Below are 12,334 nucleotides of genomic sequence, written 5' to 3' on the forward strand. Positions count from 1 at the left end.
GCTCTGGAGGTTCTGCATAATTTGATTTATTTCAGTACGCAAGCAAAATGCCAAGGAATGTTTCTGCAATGAAAGTTCAACGTGTAACTAACTGCTTTCCATTAAAAAGGAAAAAAAAGACCAGGAGGTCTATATTCTGACACAGTCCAGATAGCAAAGTTAGCCGGATAATCTTATCCGGCTAACTTTGGAAGCATATTCAATAAGGTAGCCACACTATTTAATATAGCCAGCTATCTTAATTAGTTAGCCGGTTAACTTTAGGACATCTCTTTGACTCGACCAGACTTAGCCAGCTAAGTCATCCTGATAACTATGAATATTGGAGTTAGTTGGTTAACTTAGCTGGCCAACTCAACCCCTCCAAGTTATGCCCCTGGACCACTCCTATCTTATCTGGCTACATTCTAGCCTAACTTATTAGCCAACTACAATTTAGTCGGATAAAGGGTGAATATAACCAGGCAAGTCATTTAGATGGATAACTATTACATTATCCATCTAAATGGCTTTTGAATATGGACTTCCATGAAAGCTTGCTTAAAAGAAAAAAAAAACCCTCCCAATATTCTCCCCTGCACCCTAGCATCTACCCTTCATGCTTGCCCAGTAAGTAAGTTTCGCCACTGGCGGACGGTAGCAGCTAGCAGTATCTCCCTTCTACTAGGGTTCTTGAGACTGTCAAGTTTCCCCATTCTTCCCAACCCAGGTGCTGGAATAATAGCAGCAGTGATATTCCTTACTTGCTCAGTGTTATTAATGTACACAGCATTGTACAAGATCATTCGCATGGTTATCATGGGATGCACAATATCAGACAGCAATTAGTGGACAGGTGATCAAACCAATGGGCAATCAATACACCATGCTGGCATTCCCTTATCAATTCCACAATGTACCCAAATGAAATGTGTTTAGGTGTAGTAGTGGCTCTGCTGATAAACCAGGTGTCAAAACAAAAAGATAACTGGACCGACCTAATAAATTTCACTGCCAAGCCTAGGTCTGCTATGCAGCAGGTTCCGTTCTTCTTCACCAGGATATTTTTACTTTTCAGGTCACGGTGGGCAATGGCTGGTTTGCCTTTGGTACCAAAGATCTCCGTGTGCAGGTGACATAGGCCGCTGACTGAGGAATAGGCCAGTTTCAGCATGGCTTTAGTGTCCAAGGTGGTAGATTTCAAATAGTCATACAGCGAGCCATTCTCATGGTAATCTGTGATGAGGTACAGCTGGGTCCAGGATCCCGTGCCTTTAATATCAGCAGCAATGAACCCTGAAAACAATAAAAAAAAAAAATGGTTGACAAAATAGAGTGAGCAGACCTTACATGACTACATACCACAGGGTATTTCTTTACATGACTGCAGCCTGTTAATGTAAAAACATTTTAACACTGCATGAAGATGCATTCCAAACATTGGTTCTCCTTCCAAATGATCTAGTCCCTCATTACTGATTTTGTTCTCACTGCAAATTTTATGCCTGTCATGTTCATGGCTATTTTATTATGGTCTGTTTTATTATCAGAAACCTCTGTGGAGCATGCTCCAAGAAAGTTTCAGAGTATTCCAAAGTTCATCACATGCACTTTGTAGGGATGTGAAGGGAAAACAAATTTCACTTTATTTTTCAGTTCGTTTTCAGAAGGTTTTTCCCCACGAATTTCAGTTCATGGAATGTTTGTTTCATTTGTGTGAAAAAAAAAAGAATCAAACAAAAAAAAAAAGGCCAAAAACACAAAAACAGGGCTTCCTACCCACCCAGAAAAATGCTGGAGCCAGGATCCCCTCTAGCCCCCACTTACCCAGTCCAGTGGGGATCCATTGGTGAGGTCTAGGACCAGGCCAAAGCCTAGACCTTGCATATACCGAGGCTCTGGTACATCGCTGTGACCTTGGCCTTGGTCTACTCAAGGCAGATGCCTGGGCTTAGGTCTAGGCCGGAGCCTGGACCCAGGCCTGACACCATGGTCCAGGCCAGAGGCCGGGTCCAGACACCAGGACCTCAGCAGACTCAGGACCAATGTCAGGGCTTGGCCTGGAGGCAGGGTCTTGACGACTAGGCCTCGGCCTAAGGTCCAGCCCAGATTCAGAGCCCAGGCCTCAAACCACGTCTGTCATCCTCTTCTTCTTCAAATGATGCCATCCACTGGGGTGAATGTGCCGGAGTGACGACTGACATGCTTTGAGGCCTGGTCTCTAGGTCTGGGTCTGACCCTAGGCCAAGGCCCAGATTTCGGGACCCGGTTTCCAGGCCAAGAATCAGGCCTAAGCCCAGGCCAGGGCCCCAGCATTGGGATCCGGCCCCAAGTCCAGGTCATGGTGCCAGGCCTGGTTCCGTGCTCTGGCCTAGGCAGAGGCCCAGACATCGGGACCCAGCCTTCAGGCTCTGACCTAGGCCCAGACATCAGGACCTAGTCTCTGGGCCAAACTGCAGTGTTGGGCTTTGGCCTAGCTGGACAGACTCAGCCTGGCCACTTCTGCAGATACCTGACGGATCAGGTAACTTTGTTTCGAGGGGGTCTCAGCTGAGGCCCCTGTGTCAGTCTGGACATAGGCTGAACCCCGGGCATTACACTTGTGCCTATACCGTGACCCCTACTTTGGGCCTCAGCTTATGCCCTAGGTGAGGTCCTGGCCTCGGCATATGCCCGATGTATTCATTTAAAACAGTTGCAACAAAATAAGGTTTGTTTGATTCGGGGACCCTTAAATGATCAAATTGGCCTTATTCATTGTCTTTTGCACATTTGTTTTAAACAAATGCACATCCTTAGCACTTTGAAGGCTCTCTCCCAAGACTGAAGAGACAGAACTAATGTATACCTCCTGGTCAGGCCTACTGCACTAACCAGCCATTATACTAATGTCTGTATAGCTCTGTTAGATGATTAAATGTTGTAATAAGGTCCGGGGGGGGGGGGGGGGACACTTCGGCACAAAGTAGTGTTTACCCACAGATATTGCCCTTTGGAAAACCTTGCAACCAATAAAGTGCATGCACACTGTCTGCATGCACTTTATGCATAAGGGGAGGAGCATTCCGGGGTGGGGGGGAGGGGGCTGGAGTCTGGGCAAGGTTGGAACTTCTATGCATACTTTTTGATTTTAAAGCTACATACCTAAATTCTCTCAGCAAATAAATGCGCACCAAGTCAGCAGTTGCAAATGTGCATCACAAAGTTTTGCCAACATAATTTTCAAAGATGACTTATGCATGTAAATCCGCTTTGAAAATTGGTGTCACTTATGCTCATATTTGTCAGGTAATTTATGTGTGATGTTACAAAATGACTCCCAGGATAGTGAGCAATGTTCCAAAAAAGAAGCATGCCAGTCATTCTGGATAAGAACAAAGCACACCTTATAACAAATATAAGCTGATACTGTCCTCTGGATTCTAACCAGAAGGAATCTTGATTTTTTTCTTAGGAGCAGGGGTTTTTTATTTGTTTTTTTTTAAAGCTTTTCTCTCTGTCTTGTACCTTGCTTACTGTTTGTTGTAGTTTATGAAAATTGTTGAGAAAAAAAGATAAACACAGAGACTCCAATCCCTGTGTTCAGAAAAAAAATGCATTTCTCATTCAACATAAGTCTCCAATTAATCTCTATTTCAAAATATAGCATTTCCAGACATAAAAGTGTGAAAGTACATGACTTAAAAAAATATATTTCCAAAAAAAAAAAAAAAAAAAAGGTGAGATTTCATTATCTTGACTCCTAAAAACATAAGAATACTTTTAAATCTTGATGCATGAATTTATTTATTTATTTTAACTTTTAAAACTTAATTTGAAGGAGACTTTTCACTTGGACTTTATCTGTTCAATATTCAAAAATCCAGTGAGTGGTACAGTTAATGGGTTAAATTTGCCTGGCTAAGGTCACCAGTATTCAAGCCCTTATCCGCATGGTCTGAATATACTCAGCTAAAGCTACCTGGTTAATTTTGCTGCTCACCCTCTACTAGGGGTGTGCATTCGTTTTGAACTTAAATGTAAAACACAACTTTTTTTTTTTTTTAACTTAAAAAAGTGATGAGGCGAAAACGATCGGATTTCCAACTTATTCAACATAGCTATGTTGAAAAGGTTGGAAATCGCGATTGTTGATTCTAAATAAAAATTTAAACCCCTCACCCTCCTTAATCCCCCCCCCCCAATGACTTACCAAAACTCCCTGGTGGTCCAGCGGGGAGTCAGGACGCCATTTCTGAACTCCTTTGCGAGGAGCACGTGACGTCGGCGTCACGTCGGAGTGACGCGGCGTCACGTGATTCCCCGCACGTTCGCTCCGGGACCCTTGTTGGACCCAAAAGGAACTTTTGGCCAGCTTGGGGGTTTAAATTTTTATTTGCACGTATGGACATAGACTCAACTTATGGAATTCTCCATATGTCCATATTGACCGAAATTGACCCCCCCTTTCGACTTATGGACTTATGAACATAAACTTTTGGTCTGCACATCCCTACCCTCTACTGTACATTGCAAAGCAACCCCAAAAAAGAGCGGTAGAGTAATGGCCAATCCTTCCTCCCCCCCTCCACTCCAAAAATGTAAACTTATTCTGACCTGGGCCAAAATTTAGTTGTAAATGATGATTGCTCCCTTCACTTTAAAATTGCCAGTATATATCATGGTGTTTCTGGACAGGCCTGTTCAGAGAGAGAGAGAGTGCGAGAGAGAGAGAGAGAGAGAGAGGAGAGAGAGAGAGAGAGAGAGAGAGAGAGAGAGAGAGAGAGAGAGAGAGAGAGAGAGAGAGAGAGAGAGAGAGAGAGAGACTTGCTATAGTGCCTCCTCCCTAGACAGGTATATGTATCCCTATGGGAGGCCCACCTAGTAACTCGAGGTGAGGTTTAAGTATTAGTGTAGGGGAGGTAGGGGCCACTTTCACATTCAACATGAGACGTACGAACAGAACAGTGGTCTTTTTTGAAGATTTGCTGGCCTTCGGAGTGAGGAAACTCACTCCAAGATGAGATTTGTACAATGTTCTCTCCACCTAGCTTGATGGACACTCTACCTGGGCAACATCAAGCTAGGTGGAGAGAACATTGCACAAATCTCATCTTGGAGTGAGTTTCCTCACTCCGAAGGCCATCAAATCTTCACAAGAGACCACTGTTCTGTTCGTACGTCTCATGTTGAATGTGAAAGCGGCCCCCAACCCCCTACACTCATACCTAATCCCCACCTCGAGTTACTAGGTGGGCCTCCCATAGGGATACAAATACCTGTCTAGGGCAGAGGCACTATAGCAAGGTGTGCTCTCTCTCTCTCTCTCTCTCTCTCTCTCTCTCTCTCTCTCTCTCTCTCTCTCTCTCTCTCTCTCTCTCTCCACATTAATGGCTGTAACAGATTTCTAAGCTTGATTGGGTGGTACTCTCTATGATTGTTTTACATTTCCTGGTTGTTATTTTCATGGAGTGTCCCCTGTTTTATTATTTCAAAGGGTAAAGAACTGTTCTCTGTTTACCTGTTCCACCCCACTCACAAATGAATAAACTTCTATGTCACCTCTTAACCGTTTCTTTTCCAAGCTGAAGAGCCCTAACATGCATAGCATCTCATCACTGTAGAGCTATTCCATCCCCTTTATCACTTTTAATCGCCCTTCTCTGCACCTTTAGTTCTACTATATCTTTTTTTTTTAAATGAAGCTACCAGAACTGCACACAGTATTCAAGGTGCAGATGCCCCATGGATGGATACAGAAGCAATATGATATTTTTTATTCTTCGTTCTTTTTTAGATCATTCCTAGCATTTTATTTGCTTTTTTTTGCCCATTGCTGCACACTGAGCTGAGGATTTCGGTGTACTGCCCACATGGAAGTCACCGTTGTAGCTGGAATAATTTTTCCTGGTACGCCTTGTGTACTTTTCCCCATTAGCATTTCATCTTCCATTCAGGTGCCCAGTCGTCCAGTTTTCCGGTCTCGCAAGATCCTTCTGCAGGTCCTCACATAAAGTTTAACAACTTTGCATAATTTTGTGTCATCTGCAAATGCGATCATCTCACTTGTCATTCCCTTTTCCAGATCATTTATGAATGTGTTAAAAAGCATGGGTCCCAGTGCCCATCCTTGTGGTACTCCTTTGACAACCTGTCTTTATTTGAAAACTATTTAGTCCTCCTCTCTGTTTCTGGGTTTTTAACCAGTTACACTTCCACAACAGGACATTGCCCCCATGACTTTTTAATGTCCTAATGAGTCTTTTCATTGGGGATTTTGTAAAATTTACTTTTAAATTATGATGATTTATTAGCCACCTTTTTAAAAGTAAACTTTCACTCAAGATGTACAATGGTATAAATGCCTTCTGAAAATCCAAACAGACTATCAACCAGTTCACCTTTATCTATCTTTACATCTTCAAAAAAGTCTAATAGATTGGAAAGGCAAGACTTCCATTTGCTTAATCCATGGTGACTTACTTTTTAATTATCACTTCCTTTATAATTTTCATAAGATTTTATCAAAGCAACACATTCTAGAAGCAAAACTGCGTTTAAAGGTAAAAAAAAAAAATGTATAAGAAAACAAAGATTACTACCAGTGAGAACCACCTCTTACAAAAATATAATAAAGTTGAATTACATGCAGTTTGGATATACAGTTATAAAGCAAAGCTGCACGAGAAAAATATCTAACAGGGCCAACTCTACAGTAGCATCGAAAAATGTGCAATGAACTGTTTGAGTGAATAGATCCTTTACGTTTTTACTTTCTTCCTCCTGTTTACAGTTGCGCATTGTACACTGCAGCAGTCAATGAGTTGAACCATAGAGAAAGCAGAAACCACATTTGCAATCCTTGTCCTTAAAAGCAATCTGATCTTCAAATCACTTAAACAGAGGGCCTCTTCCAGGAGCCAAAGCTTTAGAACAATATTCCTAATTTTTGTTTTAATTTGAGAGGACAGAGCCAGACTCCTGTTTCAATTTGAACAAAGTGCATGGGGACTTTGGAATTTGCACTGAACTTTACTTACCCAGGATATTCTCATGCCTCATCAGTACAGTCTGATAGATTTCTGTCTCTCTGAACCAGCTAGCCTCTTCTGTGGTGAAGAAGACTTTCACTGCCACCTTCTCTCCACGCCACCTCCCCATCCAAACTTCTCCATAGCGGCCTTTCCCGATTTGTTTCACCATCTGAATCTGCTTTGCTATTGTCCGTTGGACCTGCCAAACCCCAAAAGGCTACTGTTGGTTTAGTCATTTCACAGCAAATTAATTCTCACTCTACACATGTATTACATTTATGAATTGCTTCTGCAAAAAAAAAATGCTCAAAATGATTTATAACATAATTAGATAATACATACAATCATAACCACATCATATAAAAAATAAATAGCAAAATTCCATCCTACCATAAACAGAAATAACAACCCCAATACAATAGCACAGAAGTGGCTAATACTAGAACAAGAAAATAAAATTAAAATAGGCATAGTCCCACTATAACAAAGTCATAAAGGTAAATTGGGCACAGCAATATTAGTAAGGCAACCATATCATGAATTAAATTTTACTCCTGCCGACTCAGGAGTTAAATTTCCACTGTCAAGAAAATGTTCTTTAAGCTTTAATGTATCTCACTGTATTGCTGAAGAATGGCCTTCTTTCACATGGGATTTATATCTACCCATGCTGCTAGTGCTGGTTTTAATTCCTGGTTTAGCACAAATTTCTTTTTAGAAGTTAAAACATGTTACATACCAGAGCTAGCCCTTATGCCAGAAAAATGCGCACTCAATAGAAGTAAAACCCTGTGCTAATGTTAATGCCCCTTATTACATCAGCCCCTTATTGACTGTGATCCACACTTTGATCACTGCTCTCCTGGGTTACTGTAATAGTCTTTACGTGGTCTTCCTCTGAAGGCCTTATGTAATTTACAATTAATTCAGAATAGTGCTGCTTGAATTCTGGCCGGCTGTAGAATTAAGGACTTTTAATAGCCTTGTGCTAAAACAATTACTCACAGTAGTGACAGGATTTCACTTGAGATTTATTACTGGATATGTGTACTACGCTAAGATTAAAAACAATGAGGTCAATATTTATCCGGGTAAGCCGCCGAATATAACCAATTAAATCATAGTTATCCAGATAACTTTAGGGCTATCATACAGCACAACCAGATAACTCTGAATATTGGAGTTATCCAGGTAACTTATCCAGATAAGTTTGGCCTGCTTCCAGAATGCCCCTGATTTATCTGATTAAGTTTTACCTGGCTAAAAACTTCCTTGGATAAATTGGTCCTGGTCAGTAGGGATGTGCATTCGTTGGGCCATTTATTTCAAGGGGATGTGCGTATTTTATTGAGTTGCGTGCATACCATCTGTTCTTACGCACGTACCATATAACCACGAGATATGTGCGTACCCACGAAACAAATGGCCCAATGAATGCACATCCCCTACTGGTCAGCGCAGCGTGGTTTTGAAATCCTGCAATTTATCCGATTAACTCCTTAAATTACCCAAATTGTCTCCATATTGATCTCACTGCATTTTTTTCTTATCCAACAGCATTTAGGAAAGTTGATTCATACCTATCTGCCATCAATGATCGATTGTATGAGAACAGATTAGCCTTAAACATTGATAAGATTGAAGTTATTTTGAAGTGTTTTTCTTCTAAGAAAGTCCCTGAGTTTTTCTGTTTTAAGGGAAAATGCACTGACACCTCTCAGCAGGTTTGTAATCAGAGTTTTATTTTTAATCTTTGTCTTTTTACTTCCAGATCAAGAATGTTGTAAAGAATTCCTTATTTTTATCAGAATTTTATACATATAAAGCATTAAACTTTGCCATAGAAACAATGAAGCAACTACATTAGTGGGAAGGCAGAAGACCAAGGGAGAGCAAAACAGAAATAAACACATAAGAAATCAGGCTTAACATGAATCTAATAAGCCTACATACATAGCCCTATCAAGTAGACACTGGAGAAGATGTTATTGGATTTTTTTGCTTCCAAAAACTCCAAGTTGGTCAGAAAAAAAAAAAGATTTTCAGTTTGTTCTGGATGGAATGAATCGAAAATAGCCTCCTAAAAACATCAGCAATTGTTTGGTATTTTTCTATTGGTTGGATTTGAAATGTCAAAAAAAAGGGCATCTGGTGGGAACAGACCTGGGCTAGGCCCAGTGCTGAAGCCTTGGCTTGAGACGAGCCTGGTGCCAAGGCCTGAAGCCTGGTGCTTAGGACTGGCAATGGATGCAAGTGCTGAGGCCAGGCCTAGTACTGATGGCTAGTCCTGGAGCTCAAGCCTAGGCTGAGGCCTTTAGCACTTTTGCCATTTCACAATGATGCCATATGATCAGATGACATCAGAGTGACATCATTTGGAACCTTTCTCCACAGCAGATGGCATCATTTTGATGTAAGGCCATAAAAATGTATGCCCTTAATGTAAACAAAGCACTGGCCACACCAGTGAAAGGTGCTGAAGAGACATCACTCCAGCACTATCCTCCAGGCTGATGGCATCATTTTTCAAGTACTAGGACATGGGCAAGAATGTTGGAGACTTGCTTGGTACTGGGACAAAATCTTAGCACAGAATGTAGACCCCAGTGCTGGGTTCCGAGTATCAGATCCAGACTCAGTGCAGGGCCTAGACCTTGGTGCCAGGACCAGGCCTCAAGGTCAGGCTTAGGCTTCGGTACCAGGAGTAGTTCACAGAGCCAAGCTCGGCTCTGGGCATAGCCTGGACCTAGGATTTGACACAAGAACCAGGCCACAGAACCGTGTTCAAGTGCCAGGTCTAGTCCTAGGTCTCAGTGCCAGTACCAGGTCTCAGGGATGGGCCATGGCCTAGTCCTTGGAACAGAGCTTAACCCATGCTTAAGACTAGACACTGGGCCTATCCTTGGCCTAGACCTTAATGTTTGGACCAGGCCTCAAGGCTGGGCCTCAACACTGGTACCAGGCTTCAGGACCAAGCTCAGTTTTGGGCCCAAGTCTTGGCGCTGAAACCAGACCTCAATGCTGTGTCACTGAGTCAGGCCTAGGCCTTGGTGCTGGGATTAGGCCTCAGTGCTAGGCTCCTGCATTAGGCCTACACCTCAGCACTGGTACCGGATCTCAGGGCGGGGCCCCAATAATGGGTCTAGACCTCAGAACCAGGACTAAGCCGAGCCCTGGCACCAGACCTAAATACCAGTATGAGGCTTCACAGCTGGGCTCTGAGGCCAGGCCTAGGCCTAAGCACCAGGATGAGGCCTCAGGGCTAGGCCTCAGCTCCAGTCTTAGGCTCCAGTGCCAGACCTAGGTCTCAGTGTTGGCACCAGGCCTCAGGGCCTGGCCTTGGCACTGAATTAGAATCTCTTGTCTGGGCCCCATGCTGGGTCGAGTCTAGGCCTAGGCTATGGTACCAGGACCAGGCCTTGGAGTTTGGCCACAGAAACAGGCCTAATTGCTAGACCTGGCTAAGACCTAGACCTTGGTGCCAGGACCAGGCCTCAGCATCAGATCTTGATGCCTGGCCTAGGCTGTTTTTAGCAGCACAGGCTGGGCACTGGTGAACGCATGGGCCTGGCCTTACCTCAGCACCAGACCAGGCCTTGGCACTGAACCTGACTCAAGGCCTAGATCCAGACACTGAGCCAGGATTGTCAATGACCCGTTTATTTTTGTTGCTGTTGTTTTTAAGGAGTTTGGGTTTTATTCTAGTTTTTTGGGGTTTTTTTTGGGTTTGGCAAATGAATTATACCAAAAATAGCATTATACAAAACAAATCCAAACCATGCCTCTCCACCCTCCCCCCCCCCCCCCCCCGAAACAAAAAAACCCCCAAACAAACCAAATCAAAACTTTTAGGCTGTATATCCCTCATAATTCCTAGTTTTATAGCCTATGTGTTAAACCCAATGAAAATCCTTTTGAAAATTACCCCTTAATACTGGGTTTAACACATGTAAATGCATTATTTTATGTATGTAAGTGGGCTTTTGAAAATTGCTACATTATTTGCTATTGAATTGCCCATAGGCTTTTCAGAAGGAAATGCACTTTATGCATGTAAATGGCTTTTTGAAAATTGCTATGATAATATCTTAAAATTACATGTGTAAATCCTTTTGAAAATTATCCTTGTAAAACCCAGTTTTAAGTGTGTAAATGCTTAAGAAAAATCAGATTCTCTGTCAGTGGAAATTTACATTCCATAATGCAGGAGGATATCTGTGACTTTAAATTGGTAAACATGGAGGAATTTCTATTAATTCATTGAACAATAGCTATAAAACTAGGAATATGCTATTGAATTGTCAATAAGTTTTATCCAAGTTAACTGCATTCAAAGTAGGTAAATGGCTTTTAAAAATTGATCTGATAGTATGTTACATTTACGAATGTAGCTCCTTTGAAAATTTACCTGAAAGTAAGAGAGAGAAAAAGATGGTCTGAAGTTGCTGTAGACATATAAGTATGGGCACTGCAACGCCTGAACTAAAATAGAGATGTAAAATAGGGATAGTTCTTAATGAAGGCTCATGATGTCATCAACCCAGTTCCAAATGCGCCAGAAGCCCAAAGGAATAGCAGGGTACGCCTGGGCAACTGTGTGGACTTTTACTCCCCTCATTACTTACAGCTAGGCAGTAAGTAATAAAATTATAGTCTTTTACTAAAACTGGGGTTTCATGTTTTGCTGTAATTTCTGATCTGAGGGCTCAATTCACTATCATTTCTGATTTAACATACAAACCAACTTTTTTTTTTTGTACCAGGTGCAGTCCCATTACAGAAAAAGCATGATATAATAGATTAATGTTAATCAGGAATATGGTATGGTACATTATACATCAACAGTAGCCAGTATCCTACATAGTTTTCTAATGCTAATGTTATCATTTGTCATTTGGAACTTTACTTTGGAACTATTCATATAAATGTTTAAAATTTGGATATGTCTGTAAGAAATGTTTTCTTTTTTAGACCTGGCAGTTTTCTCCTGCTCCTTTGATTTACCAACTCAGTCAGAACCAGGACTGGCATCTGATGCCATGTGCCTTCTTTCCCAAGTAACCTGGGATTTTTTTCCCCTATATTATTTCCCTTCCCATCTTACCTTAGTCCGGTCAGTACAGTGAAAGTCCTTAATCAGGGGATCCTTCCAGAACTATGCAATCATGGGCCCTAAATACTGCCACTAGGTGTCACCACCGCACAGTGACTGTGGCTGCCTCCCCAGAGACTGTGAATGCTGCTGCTGCTGCCACATCCCTGGAGCATAAGACCTGGACCAGGAATTTAATTCAGGTCCTTCTGCATGGCAGTGCACAGCACTGCCACTGACCTACTGGGCT

At 42.2% G+C, this 12,334-nt stretch overlaps 1 protein-coding gene across 14 annotated transcripts in view; it reads right to left on the bottom strand.

The window, feature by feature from the left end:
• BMPR1B (bone morphogenetic protein receptor type 1B) overlaps positions 1–12,334 on the bottom strand; it is an 825,728-nt gene that overhangs the window by 67,634 nt on the left and 745,760 nt on the right. For all 14 annotated transcript variants that reach the window (XM_029597567.1, XM_029597542.1, XM_029597519.1 and 11 more), the window contains 2 exons: positions 6,999–7,191; positions 978–1,275 (listed from right to left, as the gene is read on the bottom strand). In XM_029597567.1, the coding sequence (XP_029453427.1) occupies positions 978–1,275; positions 6,999–7,191 (491 nt within the window). The remainder of the gene's footprint in view (positions 1–977; positions 1,276–6,998; positions 7,192–12,334) is intronic.

This window comes from Rhinatrema bivittatum, chromosome 1 (genome assembly GCF_901001135.1).
Source record: "Rhinatrema bivittatum chromosome 1, aRhiBiv1.1, whole genome shotgun sequence".
In the NCBI taxonomy this organism is placed as follows: Eukaryota; Metazoa; Chordata; class Amphibia; order Gymnophiona; family Rhinatrematidae; genus Rhinatrema; species Rhinatrema bivittatum.